Here is a 16,181-nt window from a genome sequence, read left to right as displayed (position 1 = left end):
GAGCATGGCAATTCGTTTCTCGCGAGTACAAACCGCGAACAAATAACAACCGACGGGACGCTACGCGGCGCGGCGCGCGGTGTCTCGCATTACCTTTTCAGCGGGACGACCGGTTCTTCTCTTTCTTTTGGCGAATTAATTTCGCTACGCCATATTACACCGGCTCCACTCATTATTAACGGCCTTGTTCTCTATTCCCAGCGGAAGTCGCCGGCAACGGAGGGAAGCTCACCTCCGTTTCCCGCGGAAAATAAATAAACTGCCTCGGCGGTTCCGACACGGCATGTCACGTGTCGCGGGAAAAATGCGGCGCGGGGGCCCGACCTCGCCGGGACCAACCTGAACCGCGACCAAGTGCCTCTTTCCAACCGTGGTTCCCACGACGCGTAATAACGAAGCTGCGGACTTCCGACGACCACGTTGCGCCCGCGACGGCTCTCCGCTCTTCGTTCTTTGCTTCGGTTTGTCGCGATCGACCGGCGCTAACTTACGCTGATATGTTCTTGATAAAAATCATCGATTTTCATGTTCTTCGGGATCTTTATTATCTTCTTGAAAGAATTCCTCGTAACAGAGATAAGAAGATGGGGTAACTTCGGGTAACAATAATAATTACCAACTATTCTCTATATTCTTGATTGTGAGGCAAAAATTAGGGAATAAATTAGTGAGCTACAATTACAGTTGCGCTAATTCAATTACATTGTGATTCAATTACGCAATTTAATTTCGTTGTACTTCAATTACGCTGTGATTCACCTACATTGTGATTCAATTATGTAATTGAACTACGTTATTCAATTACAACATATTTCAATTACATTGTAATTCAATTACAACATTTTTCAATTACATTGTAATTCAATTACAACATATTTCAATTACATTGTAATTCAATTACAACATATTTCAATTACATTGTAATTCAATTACAACATTTTTCAATTACATTGTAATTCAATTACAACATATTTCAATTATATTGTAATTCAATTACAACATATTTCAATTTCATTGTAATTCAATTACAACATATTTCAATTACATTGTAATTCAATTACCACATATTTCAATTACATTGTAATTCAATTACAACATTTTTCAATTACATTGTAATTCAATTATAACATATTTCAATTACACTGCAATTCAATCACATAATTTAATTACATTGTAATTCAATTACATAATTTAATTACATTGTACTTCAGTTACATCTTAATTCAACTACATTGTATTTCAACTACATTGTACTTCAATTACACTGTAATTCAACTACGTTGTACTTCAATTAGGTAATTCAAATCTTTGAAATAATTCAATTACTAAGTATTTTAACTACGAGTGTAATTGAAATACAATATAACTGAAGTACAATGTAACTGAAAGACAGCTTCTTCAAATTACAACCCAGAACTTTGACGAAGTCACATACATTCTTACGTTCCACGTTTCATGATTTCTTTCAATCTCTATATACACCAATTATTAATATTGAATTTGACATTTTAATTGCATTACATCGTAATTCGCAATTTAAATAATTGTATTAGTTATTATTCTTTAATAGTGTTCCTATCGAATTACGACTTACAGTGTAACGTGTTCGAATTACGGTGGAAACGGAATTAAAGTACAATAGGAAAGCAGTCGGAAGCACGAAGACATATTGAAGCTGCACTCCTTAAAAAATTCTATTACGAAACGTAACTTCGGCGGGCTCCGAAAATTCTACCTTTCGGCGGACGTTACTTTAATCTACGAGAATATGAGAACTGTATAAGAGGAGCGGTAGAACACCTGCAGCTCTTTATTCAAAAGCAGCAGGCCAGTAGATTGCGCCATTCATACGCGGACAGGATGATTCAGCCTATTGTCCCCGGGGCCTTTGCATTTCTTCTTCGATTTTGTAGACCATTATGCTCGAGCACGGCGAGTTAATAATTCTGTAGAAATTATTATACAGATGAGAGCGCCTCTTGTAACAGAACCGCCGTGATACTTCACGATTGACAATGAGACTCTACCGACAACGCTCAATTACAGTCAGGTATAAATACAGGGTGTCCCAAAAATGTCTCGCAATCCGGAAATGGCGGGTTCCTCGGATCATTTGAAGCAGTTTCTTCCTTTAGAAAAATTTTCTCCGAGGCACCGTTAACGAGTTATTAGCGAAAAACAGTGACCAATAAGAATCGAGAACGGCTGACGCGAGGCTGCCCAGCCAATCAGCGCACGAAGCCCAGTTCCGCTCATTGGATCGGTCGCCTCGCGCCAGCTGAGCTCGCCTCTCATTGGTCACTGTTTTTTTGTTAATAACTCGTTAACGGTGCCTCGGAGAAAATTTTTGTAAAGAAGAAAGTTGCTTCAAACGACCTGAGGAACCCGCCACTTTCGGATTGCGAGACATTTTTGGGACACCCCGTATATGTGGACACCTTTTTAAACGGTATAACTTTTCTAAAACTCGACTAAATGACATGAAATAGTTTACTAGACAGCAATTAAAATGCTTTTTCAATTCTGCCAGCACTTGGAATGGCAAAAAGTACAATTGTTTCTAACTCTTAACCATGTCAACCGATTTCAATGAGATTTTTAGCAGCTATACGAGCTATCAAGATCTGCGAAACACATTTTTAAAATTTTTGTTAGATAAAAAAGTTAAGAAACGTGAATTTCTTTTTATATGTTTTGTCACCCCAAATAATAGCAAAATTAAAAAAGAAAAAAGGAAAAGCAATTTAATCATTGTCTAGTAAACCAGTCCCTGTATCGTCTAAAACAAATTAAGGTCACGTAGTCCAGTTCGAAAAAAGTCGTACCGTTTCAAAGCTCATCCACGTATATTCGTCCCCGACTGTGCATGAATTTTAATAAAAGTCCTCGTCTCGATGAATAAACACACCGACGGCCACGCGTCGAAATAAATGGCATTCGGTCGCAGCAATTGATCGAAGAACAATGACCGTTACGAAACACTGAAATCGCGGTTTCTTTGAAAATATAGAAAGCGGATCCCTGCCTTGCCGGAAGCAATACGTTCCGCGCTCCTATCGGATTCATCTCTGGTATATAACGCACGGCCTGAACCGAATATCCGGTCAAATAACCAATGAGTGCCGCGCAACGATGGTGAAACCACGCAGCTTCGCTGTTCTAACGTTGTTCGTGTCTTTCCGTGTCGATATCGTGGAACCGTTGGTGCACGAGGGTTTCTCGAGGCTTCTGGGAACTCTGACCCCCGTTAAACAGTATTGCACTAATTCTTGTCGCGATCGTCATCTCCTCATTCCATTGATAACGCCAATAATTTTAATTTATTGTATTTTATTTGACTTCAATTTATTTTATTTTGTTTGAATTTAATTTATTATATTTTATATGAGTTCAATTTATTGCATTTTATTTGATTTTAATTTGTTGTATTTTGTTTGAATTTAATTTATCGTATTTTATTTGACTTTAATTTATTGTATTTTATTTGACTTCAATTTATCATATTTTACTTGACTTTAATTTATTGTATTTTATTTGACTTTAATTTATTGTATTTTATTTGAATTTAATTTATTGTATTTTATCCGAGTTCAATTTATTGTATTTTACTTGAATTTAATTTATTGTATTTTATTTGAGTTTAATTTATTGAATTTTATTTGACAATAATTTATTGTATTTATTTTGGCTTTAATATAATCTATTTTATTTGATTTTAATTTATTGCACTTTATTTGAGTTCAATTTATTATATTTTATTCTGTCCTATTTCACCGCATTTTATTTGATTTTATTTAAAGTGCTTGTGAAATGTGCAACGTGCATCGTATGATTGCAGCGTGCGGATCCCAGAGCTGTTGAACCAGCTGTGCAACGAGTCGCAAGGCTCGGATGCAATTCGTCAGGACGCCTGCTACGGCTGCTTCTTCAGGGCCACCAACCAACCCCTTAGCTTCCCCACGCTGGTGGCTATGTCAAGTTGCGCGGACCTGTACCTGAACAACACCGATTACTCGCACTGCCAACAGTACCTGAACGTAAGCTCGCGTGAACTCGCATTTTTGTTACAATCGTATTATTTCGTTGCGATCGTGTTTTCGATCGATCATCAACGAGGATTCTGACGACAGAACGCCACCAGCACGCTGAACACCAAAGCCAACCCCATGACGATCTACTGCACCTTCCTCGAGTGCATTCGCCAGGTGAACAAGGACAATTTGGTAAGGTGTCTCTCGTAGCTCCGCGATTTTCTGCACGGCGAGGCGAGGACGTTGTGCGGTACCTATCGTAAGAGGTTCCTGAGGTGATTTGAAGTAACTTTTTCCTTTGCGCAAATGCGATCCGCCGTTTCGTTTACGAGTTATTAACGAAAAACAGTTACCACCAATGGGAGACCGCGTACGGCTGACGCTCTGCTCTCGCGACCACTGTCGCTGCGTCAGACGGCCGTCGCAACGCGGCATTGGCCGCTAGGGCGGAGCGCCGGCCGCACTCGCGCTCCGATTGGTCACAGTTTTTCGTTAATAACTCGTAAACGAAGCCTCGTAGAACATTTTCGCTAAGGAAAAAGTTGCTTCAAATCACCTCAGGAATCGTTTCCCGCTTGTACAATAATTTCGGGACATCCTGTATATCGGTACTCCTCGTTTCATCTTGCCAATTATTTTCGAATTTGCGTCAGACGTCGGCAGCTTCGTTGCGCGATGTAAATAATGTACATAAGAACACAAAGAAAGAAAGAGAAAGAAAGAGAGAAAGAGAGAGAGGGAGAAAAAAGGTGGCTGTAAATATTGAACAGGACGCGCGTGTGAAGCCGAGAACGCCGCCAAGTCGGAGGACCGGGTCGAGGAAAACTTCTTTCATATACCGGAAACTGTATAAACAAATAGCGCGAAATGTTTGCGTGATATGGGAACGGGACAACGAGGCGAACACCGTCAGGCCTGGAGCGGAACCTATTGATCCAAGACGGCAATCGATAACGCCGAAAACTTCGTAAAACTTCCGATATATACTGTACATACACACACACGAGCACCGACTCCTGTAATCATTCTGTACATAGCGTACGATATACTTGAACGGAACTGATGCATGAGTCCACGGGCACGGTAAGTGCTTTACCCTAATTGGCAAATAATTTATAGGGGTGAACCGCCGCGAATGGGACACTTTTGTTTACGACGAGATAACGAAATGATCGGAACAACTTATCTAATTCTTGGACGAAACATACGAAAGGTCCAATCTTGCGAGTGAAACGTTAACTTAATTTGTCATTTGTAATTTATGAGAGTGACTGTACACGGAGGACGCGGCGATAATATCCTTCTCTGTCTGAAAACCTTCGCGAGATGTTCTTTCAATCTCTCAACACTAATTTTATTAATTTTCAATTCGTCATTTTATTAATTTGTCATTGTTTAATTCGATTGCATCGTAATTCGCAATTAAAGTAATCGAATCACTTAGTATACTGTATAATTGTATTCTATATAATTTTCTGCGAATCTTTTACTATAACAATGCACAATGTCAACGAGTTTCGCCTACGTTCACTTGTTTCATTTTTAATTGTTTCAAAAAGTGCATTTTGTCGCATTCGTCGATTCGGTTGCATCGAATGGGACAAGCATATTCGTGAACGGGACGGTGTAACAGAATAATTTGTGTCCCATTCATGGTAGTTCTCCCCTACGTAGTTGTTGCATGCTTCGTGAACCATCGGTTCTAAGCTTTGTTGTTGTCGTCGTAGTTCGAAGCTTTCTGGGACACGATTTACCCATACTTTCCGCTTCAAAAGGTCTCCGAATATTAACGCGAATTCAGAACATTTCTATATGTACGGTGGGAACAGCGATGCCGGGCTGCCGTCTAAACCGTGACGTCATCGACGTTCGGGTTACTTCGAGCTGGCTCGGCTTCTCGGATCTACTCGAGCGCCTCTGACGGTAGAGCCGCGGCGCTGCGTCACCGATGACGCGCGTCTGCTCCGGCCAAGCGAAACGCAGTGGCCGCGGCGCTGTCGCTAGCCGGCGCTAGTAGTCGGTCTTCCCCCACTTACCGCTACTCACTGCGTCACGAGTCCGAACGTCGGTGACGTCACGGCTTAGCCGGTAGCCTGGCAGCGCGGAACGGGAAGCAATGGACCTCGATTAACGCGGTAAGCGCGGAGCCGATTTTGCTGGGTTTTCCGTTCAGGCGGCAGGGCGGTATTATTTTTTAACCTTGATATTGCCGACCCCATGCGCTGATGCCGTCCAAACGGAACGTTCGCCGCGCTGAACGCGTTAACCGAACGCAAGACCCTCCATTATGTGAACTAAAATAAAAATTGAGGATACAAGCGACCTCTACTATGCGAACCGCTCGATTATCTGAACTGCCTTGCCACTCGAACGGTTCACACGAACGAGGTCCTACGGTATTATTTATTAGTCCCAATCGATCAAATCCATAAAATTGCAAAGTTACAAAATTGCAAATTCAAGAAAATGCAAAACGATAACAATTTTCCGTGGTTCTCCCTCAGGTGAGGGAGTGTGTCGGCGAGGCGATCCGTATATTCCCGAACTTCACGAACACGGACGTCAAGTTGGCCCAATTGTTCGTGAACACGACCGCGTGCGTGCTCGCGAAAACCCGCTGCGCCCTCCTGAACCCGATCACCGGCGAATTTCAAGACGACGACCTCGCTAACAAGCTCCACATACCGTCGGTGAACGCGGTCCTGGTCAACACCGATTACGACATCAACATCGTCCAGCTACCGTTTCAATACGGCTCGGTCGACGTCTGCGCGAAATACAGGAATTTCGAACAGGCTAATTGGCCGACCGTCACCTGCTGAAGAAGCGTCGAGGACGGATTTTATAATTAATTCGCGCTAATTCGGGATCAGATTGCCCAGAACGAAGCGCAAAATTTTGGGAAGAGGAGCTACGATTATTCGAGCCGTCGAGTTTTCATAGTCGTTGACATTCGGTAATTATAAAATAAAATAGATATATAATAATATAATAAATAATGTAATAAAATGATATGATAAAATAATATAAATATAAATATATAATTATAATATAATATTAATTTATATATATAAATATATATAAATATATATACGTATAAATATACAGAGTGTAATCTGCAAATGGGAGGTTCCTGAGGTCATTTGAAGCAACTTTTTCCTTTGCGAAAATTTTCTCCGAGGCTTCGTCTACGAGTTATTAACGAAAAACACTGACCAATAAGAGGCGAGCTCGGCTGGCGCGCGGTGGCCCAGCCAACGAGCGCACGGAGCCCAGTTCCATTCATTGGCTCGGCCGTCTCGCGCTAAATGATCTGACCTCTGATTGGTCACTGTTTTTCGTTAATAACTCGTAAACGAAGCCGCGGATTGCATTTTCGCTAAGGAAAAAGTTGCTTCAAATGACATCAGGAATCCCATACTTTCGGATTGCGAGACATTTTTGGGATACCCTGTATATAAATATATATAAATATAAATATATAAATATATATAAATATAAATATATATAAATATAAATATATATAAATATAAATATATATAAATATAAATATATATAAATATAAATATATATAAATATAAATATATATAAATACAAATAATAAAATAATCGTATCTCCTCTTCCCAAATTGTTCATTTTTGTGCGCAATCAGAATTAGAATGATTTCTAGCGAATTAGAGTGTTTTCAATTGGAATAAGAAAAAGCCGCGGCGAAAGTTCGCGGCGTTGCTGCGCGCGTGCACAATTCGTCGCGTGTGCGTTCCGCGTCGAGTTGTAAATCGCGAAAAGAAGCCCGAAGAAGACATCGTCGCAGCGTTTTCTCACGCGCGCGGCACTTCAAATACCGGGAGAAGTCTCGCGCGAGCTTTTTTCCCCTCCGCGAGATGTTTCGCGTTTTCATATCGCCCGCGTTCCGCGACCCCCGCCGCACGGTCTCCATCCCCGCGCGAAACAGGAGGGTAAATAAAAATTCCGCGACAAGCCCGGCGAGCGAATCCGGCCGAGTTTGTTGTTTGCGAATGGTGCGCGTCGACTGGCCGAAGTCGTTGCTGCCGAATTATTTGTTTACGGGGATTGGCAAGATTTCGCACGAATAAAACACTCGGATTAAAAACGGCGTTTCTACGGGGCTCGCTCGAACAACACTCTACAGGGTGTCCCGTTTGAAACGTCGCTATGTCTCATCCGATAGCGACGTCGCGAAAAAATATCCTGTAGAGAATTTGATCGGAATCGAAAGACGAAAACGATGCAGAAAGTAATTTTTTTCAAGGTCATTTTACGGGGTTTACCGTTTACGGATTTTATGGAGTTTTTAGAGTCGTCGACGTTGGTTTGCATGTAAGGGTATATCGTTGTTTAATTTTATTTTTATTGTTGTTTAAATTGAAATTAAATTTAAATAGAAAATTCGAATTAAATAAACTTAGCTTGAAATTAGTGAAAGCGGATAAAATGGAGTCGCGTTTGGAACTCTGTGGAGTGCATGGGATATTCTAGCTTTGCTTAAAAGGTAAAAGGCGCTGACGACGTTGCAAATATTGAAAAATATCGTAAATAGTGGCAAATTGATAGATAGGACGTTTTAATGAAGAACATTTTAATTAATAATTGCGAACATTTGTTGAAAGTATAATATTTAGTTTTGACACACCGACCATACCACCGGTATGGATAATTCTTCGGTAATTACGAAGGAAATTGACAGAAACTAATTTCTTCCGAAAGAATGTCCATTGTGCTCCAGAAATATGTACAAACAATACGTTTAACTTAACAACAGCATAATAAATTAAATGCGATATATTTAAAATGCATTATGAATTAAATGCGATCGCAATTACTTTATTCATTAACGAAAATATCGGCTAAAATATTTTTGCGTGTCGCTGTAATGCTCGCTTTATCCGCCGCATCTCCCGTCTATCAAAATGTTAATTTCCATTGGTTGACGTTCCAGCCACCGGAAGTCGATAAACATCCGACGTTGTTAACGCAAAACGTGTTCGCAAGTGTAACAACAGCGGAACAGAAACACGACGAGGTAAAAAGAAAAGAAACGCGTCTCCGATCGCGAAAGTAATTTAGGGTTACAGGCCTGGGAGGGAGGGGGGGGGGGTATAATTATTATAGTTCCCCGAAGACTATCCGGAACTAAATTTCAATTCCAAACAGCTACTCGATCTATTTCGACACGACCCCGAAACGCTCCTTCCTTCGTCAGTCGTGCCTAACACCCGAGAAGTTCATTTACGGCGAACATTCGGGGAAGTTCATTCACCCCTACAGTATTTGCTCGCCTCTAGTGCGAATGGAGCACCGATTCGCAACTCTAGATTGCAACAATCTTTCTTCGGGAGTTCCGTGCAAGTTTACCACCGCGCCTCGCGCCGCATCGACGCGACTCCGTGGAATTAATTTGCAACAATGCCGGCTCGCCGAGGGTGAAAAAGCGAGGCTAACCCAATCCGCGACAACGAGCTCGTCATCTTCCATCGTTCATACGATTCTACGATAATTACACGAGTAGAATTAAATTATACTCCCTTCTTTTTCTTATTTATAGTCGTTCTGGAACTCCGGTTAATTACGGACACGATTAAACAGCTGTTCTCTCCGCGACAGAAATATTTGCGCAAAGATGCAATTATTTTCTCCGGCACGGAAATTCTACTTTTTTTAACGGGGCTTTTATTAATCACAGAATGATATTGAATTGATTTTTAATTGATTGTAAATGGGAGCTTTTCAAGACTCGTATCACTTACCCCTATAATAATAAATCGATTTTTAATTGACTAAAAGTGAAAGTCTGCGCATAAAAGCTCAGTCTAGAATTTCAATTATTTTCTCGACCACAGAAGTTCTACTTTTTTAATATGTCTTATATTGTTCATAGAATAGTAGTGAATTGATCTTTAATTGATTGAAACTAGGAGCTTTTCAAGACTCGTATCACTTACCCCTATAATAATAAATCGATTTTTAATTGAGTAAAAGCGAAAGTCTGCGCACAAAAGCTCAGCCTAGAATTTCAATTATTTTCTCGATCACAGAAGTTCTACTTTTTTAATATGTCTTATATTGTTCATAGAATAGTAGTGAATTGATCTTTAATTGATTAAAACTAGGAGCTTTTCAAGACTCGTATCACTTACCCCTATAATAATAAATCGATTTTTAATTGACTAAAAGTGAAAGTCTGCGCAGAAAAGCTCAGCCTAGAATTTCAATTATTTTCTCGACCACAGAAATTCTACTTTTTTAATATGTCTTATATTGTTCACAGAATAGTAGTGAATTGATCTTTAATTGATTAAAACTGGGAGCTTTTCAAGACTCGTATCATTCACCCCTATAATAATAAATCGATTTTTAATTGACTAAAAGTGAGAGTCTGCGCAGAAAAGCTCAGCCTAGAATTTCAATTATCTTCTCGACCACAGAAGTTCTACTTTTTTAATATGTCTTATATTATTCATAGAATAGTAGTGAATTGATCTTTAATTGATTAAAACTAGGAGCTTTTCAAGACTCGTATCACTTACCCCTATAATAATAAATCGATTTTTAATTGAGTAAAAGCGAAAGTCTGCGCACAAAAGCTCAGCCTAGAATTTCAATTATTTTCTCGATCACAGAAGTTCTACTTTTTTAATATGTCTTATATTGTTCATAGAATAGTAGTGAATTGATCTTTAATTGATTAAAACTAGGTGCTTTTCAAAACTCGTATCACTTACCCCTATAATAATAAATCGATTTTTAATTGACTAAAAGCGAAAGTCTGCTTTCAATTATTTTCTCCACCACAGAAATTCTACTTCTTCAATAAGTCTTACATTCTGCACAGAATACAATAAATTCTCCCCAATTGTTCTTCAGCTCGTAAACAAAAACATCCAATTAGCGAATTGAACCGTAATTGATTAAACATTAGAGTTGTTTTCATCAAGACCTTTATCATTCGCCAAATAACAATGAATTTATATTAAAAAAAAGTTCTCGACGTTTGAAGTTAACGTTTAATCGATGTTTTCAAACGATTTACTAAAAGACCCGAGACACGTGATACATTTCGAACGAAACAAACCTGCATTATTACCTCGAACAATAGCCAATCGATTCGTAATTTATTCTAAATCGTAATTCGCCGCAATCTGGTGCTCCGATAAAAGGCAATGATCACCGGCGTCCCTTTGGGACCGGCTTATTTTATTCCGTTTCATTCGACGGCAGTCGAACGGTTCGCGTCGCGCTTCCGTAGAACGTTCGATTATTAAAATTATCTAACGATTCGATTAATTGTTCTCGGCTGAAAATGTTCGCGAACGGGAACGGCGCGTTCGGTCGGTGGGTCCCAAGCGGCCCGATTGCCGACGCATCGGCAAGAGCGATCCTTCGAGATAACAGAGAGGCGGCCAGCCAAAGGACAGCGCGCGAATCCACCCTCGCAGAATTATGACCGATAAAATCTCAAGAGAGTCTCGCGGCATCCGAAACTATATATACATATATATGTATATGTATATATATACATGTACATGAACGACGGCATAACTTGGTGAGCATATCGTAGCCGCGTGATCAGCGCAAGCACCGGATGTAGATGCTAAAAGAACCGTTTACGATATTACTCATCCGGCAAAGTGATCGTAACGAACCGGCCAATAAACAGGCTCACGTCAAATCATACAGTAAAATTGTCCGGCGAACGACAAAACAGATGGAACAGTATCATTTTTAGAGGCTGTCGCGTCGCTGGCTCAAAGGCCGTCGCAGTTAAAAGTATTTTGATCGGCGCGCCCCGTCGTAACCGTTTCGCAGTTACGCAGTTTCGAAAAAAAGGGGGGGATGGGGGCCCCACATCGTCATTAAACCGTATCTATAATTATTAAACTGCGGACTGTTCGAGTGTGTTTACGGCGCGCGCAGATTTTTTTTACTCGCATCGCGTCGTGTCGTTCTTTAACGCGAGGTTATTTTCTTGACGACGATTCCCACCCTCGATTGAATCTCGTCCAAAATCATTCGGAAAAAAGGGGAATTCCCATGTGAACGTCCAAAATAAGCTCGACAGTAAAATTAACCCTTTGCACTCGAAGCCATTTTAATTGTAAATCTAAAATAATTTTTCCGACTTACAGTATTTCCATTTTGTAGGACAAAGTGCATTTTATGCATACGAAATTGAGCTTCGCGATTCGTATAACAGTTATACTTTTAATAATGTTTAAAATTTAAGCTTCGATGATACAAAAATGACCTTAAAACGTGATATAACAATTTTAGCGGTACCTCAGGGTCACCACTCGACAGCAAAATTAAAACGTCGCTTAATTTTTGGCCGAAAAATTGTCAATATTCGAACAGCTGTAATTCTGGTAAAAACTGTCATACGGTTATCACTTTTTTTTTTTAATTTAAGCTTGAAATCTCTAGTTTACGACGCCGTATTCTAATTTCTAGTATCGTGCATCCCCATGACTGTAGTATCCTAAATCCGGGAGCGTGCACGGGATATCGAAGAAGTGCGAAATTTAACGCCTCTCTATGGACTTGGAAAAATATTTTTCAAGCATGCCAATATTATTTTATGAAACCTGATAAAATTTGGAAAATATATTAGATTAACGCTAGATTAACACACTAACAGCAGCTGTTTTACATTAATTTATAAAAGCGACAATAAGACATTTATTCCGATTTTTAACTATTTTTAAATATTTGCCGCAAAAATAACATGTGCATTGAATATATAACTAACAAATATATCTTCACGATCTAAATAATTGTAGAACAATAAATAAATCCTCTGTCAACGATGTTTATCAATTTATCCGATCTAACGTACGATCAATCTCGCCCTCTGATTAATTGTAATCAATTTAAGAAATGGTTTTAAAAAAACGTTAAAAATGTAGTCTCAAAAAACTCCCATTTCTAATCAATTAAAGATCAATTCACTATTATTCTGTGAATAAAATAAGACTCGTTAAAAAAGTAGAATTTCTGTGCTTGAGAAATAATTGAAATTCTAGGCTAAGCTTTTTTGGGCAGACTTTCACTTTTAGTCAATTAAAAATCGATTTATTATTTATAGGGGTAAGTGATACGAGTCTTGAAAAGCTCCTAGTTTTAATCAATTAAAGATCAATTCACTACTATTCTATGAATAATATAAGACATATTAAAAAAGTAGAACTTCTGTGATCGAGAAAATAATTGAAATTCTAGGCTGAGCTTTTATGCGCAGACTTTCACTTTTAGTCAATTAAAAATCGATTTATTATTATAGGGGTAAGTGATACGAGTCTTGAAAAGCTCCTAGTTTTAATCAATTAAAGATCAATTCACTACTATTCTATGAACAATATAAGACATATTAAAAAAGTAGAATTTCTGTGGTCGAGAAAATAATTGAAATTCTAGGCTGAGCTTTTCTGCGCAGACTTTCACTTTTAGTCAATTAAAAATCGATTTATTATTATAGGGGTAAGTGATACGAGTCTTGAAAAGCTCCCAGTTTTAATCAATTAAAGATCAATTCACTACTATTCTGTGAACAATATAAGACATATTAAAAAAGTAGAATTTCTGTGGTCGAGAAAATAATTGAAATTCTAGGCTGAGCTTTCCTGCGCAGACTTTCACTTTTAGTCAATTAAAAATCGATTTATTATTATAGGGGTGAATGATACGAGTCTTGAAAAGCTCCCAGTTTTAATCAATTAAAGATCAATCAACTATTACTCTAGGAATAATATAAGCCCCACTAAAAAAAAGTAGAATTTCCGTGGACGAGAAAACAATTGAAACAATGTTGCACCCTTATGCAAATATTTCTGACTAATTGACTGAAGCGATTGTTCTGATACCGGGACACCCTATAGCCGAACGATTCAATTTCACCGTGGCCCTGGACGTCCACCAACAAAAATCCAGCGAACTACTAATAACCCGGCCAGTTCCGGGGACAGAAATTTTAATAAAATCGAGGCACCAGCGTAAATCGAGCCCGGTGTCCCCGGCGAGGGGTAAGAAACCCGTTCCAGATCGAGAAGAATTCCGTCGGTAGTCCTTGGGAGACGATCCGCGCGCGCTTCTAGGCGTGTGCAAGGGAAACCTTGTTACACGGGGTTGGCAGTAGGAGGAAGACGGCGGCAGCGGGGGGGGGGGCAGCATGGGGGGACTGGTAAACGGGATAGTGGAGGGAAAAATAAGAGGCGCGTTACGGTAGAAACGGGATATTGGCCGATATTTCATAAATTCCTGAGCAGCGGCAATCGATCCCGACATCGGGCGCAACTCGCGGAAGCGCATCCCTTGATTAAATTTACAAGACGCCCGGCTTGTACTGCCATAAGTAATGCAATCCGATCTCGCGAGCAGGCCGGGGCTAACTACCCTGCCCGGAGTGAGGTAACGGTGGCGGGATACGTGGCCGCGATACACCGAGTCACGAAATTAAGAAAGATGTACAGCAAATTCTCCCTAATCTTCCTTCTGCTTGGAAACGAATTTGGACAATTTGGGATGAGGAGACACGATTATTCGGGGGTTTTTTAGTCGATTATTATTATTATTATTTTATTATTACTATTACTATTATTATTATTATTATTATTATTATTATTATTATTATTATTATTATTATTACTTTATTATTACTATTATTATTATTATTATTATTTTATTATTATTGTATATATTGTTTTATTATTATTATTATTATATATTATTTTATGTACAGCAAATTCTCCCTAATTTTCCTTCAGCTTGGAAACGAATTTGGATAATTCGGGATGAGGAGACACGATTATTCGAGGGTTTTTTAGTCGATTATTATTATTATTATTATTTTATTATTATTGTATATATTGTTTTATTATTATTATTATATATTATTTTATGTACAGCAAATTCTCCCTAATTTTCCTTCAGCTTGGAAACGAATTTGGACAATTTGGGATGAGGAGACACGATTATTCGAGGGTTTTTTAGTCGATTATTATTATTATTATTTTATTATTATTGTATATATTGTTTTATTATTATTATTATATATTATTGTATGTACAGCAAATTCTCCCTAATTTTCCTTCAGCTTGGAAACGAATTTGGGCAATTTGGGATAAGGAGACACGATTATTCGTGGTTTTTTTAGTCTATTATTATTATTATTATTTTATTATTATTATTATTATTATTATATATATATATGTATCATTTTATTATTATTATTTACACGATTAGTCAATTATTGGCGGCTCATTTTTACAGTTGCCGATTGTCAACAATTATAAAAACGAGGTGCAAGGCTCGAACCTGCTTCCTAACAGGTTCTGCTAAGAACTGTGATCAATTTCCGAGAGGAAAATATGAATAACAATTGGACCACGAAAATTATACACTTTTTGGAAGAACGAATAGGTCAAAAACGAAATTGTGAAGATAAGAGAAGGATTTGAGACCATTTTTGTGTTATACACGACTCGTTAAAATGATTAAAAGAGAAGAGACATTCTTTCCCAATTAATTTAGATAATTTTTATTTTGCACGAAGATCAATTAGGGAGAATCGAGTGTATTTATCTCTTGATCAAGACATGTGCCATTAAACGGCCCATTTAACGCTCCAATGCGATGATTGGGTGTCTTTTGGTAAATCGTTAATTAAGGATAAAAATTTAACCCACGACGGAAAACTAGTCTCGTTCCTTTATTCTCAGAGTAAACATGTAAAAATGAGTCACGAGGCTCGAATAATCGCATCTCCTCTTCCCAAATTGTGCATTTTTGTGTACAATCTGAGCGTCAATTAGAGAGAGAATTTACTGTACTTATTTCTTGACCAAAACTTGTGCCATTAAACGGCCCATTTAACGCTTTACTAATCGTTAATTAAGGATCAAAATTTAACCCACGATAGAAGACTAGTCCCGTTTCTTCGCTCGCAGAGTAAACACATAAAAAAGAGTCGCGAGGCCTGAGTAATCGTAGACTACATTTAATATAAACAAAGTATTTTCATTATCCTCTCCCTCTCTCTCTCTCTCTCTCTCTCTCTCTCTCTCTCTCTCTCTCTCTCTACAGCATCTATTACTTTAAAATATCTGCTATTTTTTAAAGTATCAGCAGTAAATTCT

The 16,181-nt window shown here is 38.7% G+C and overlaps 2 protein-coding genes across 2 annotated transcripts in view; one reads left to right on the top strand and one right to left on the bottom strand.

Annotated features, from left to right (window-relative positions):
• The window catches only part of Pdk1 (Phosphoinositide-dependent kinase 1), a 1,509,859-nt gene that overhangs the window by 1,467,660 nt on the left and 26,018 nt on the right, over positions 1-16,181 (bottom strand). The gene's annotated exons all lie outside the window — the stretch shown is intronic.
• LOC117228241 (uncharacterized) lies at positions 2,989-7,300 on the top strand (the record flags this gene model as incomplete). The annotated part of the gene is made up of 4 exons (XM_076519263.1): positions 2,989-3,254; positions 3,839-4,037; positions 4,131-4,223; positions 6,536-7,300. Coding segments are annotated over 4 exons (876 nt in total), but the record flags the coding sequence as incomplete, so codon positions are not given.

Source organism: Megalopta genalis, chromosome 1, assembly GCF_051020955.1.
Source record: "Megalopta genalis isolate 19385.01 chromosome 1, iyMegGena1_principal, whole genome shotgun sequence".
Taxonomy (NCBI): domain Eukaryota; kingdom Metazoa; phylum Arthropoda; class Insecta; order Hymenoptera; family Halictidae; genus Megalopta; species Megalopta genalis.
The sequence above is the reverse complement of the archived record's forward strand: the minus strand, read 5'-3'. Positions and strand labels throughout refer to the sequence as shown.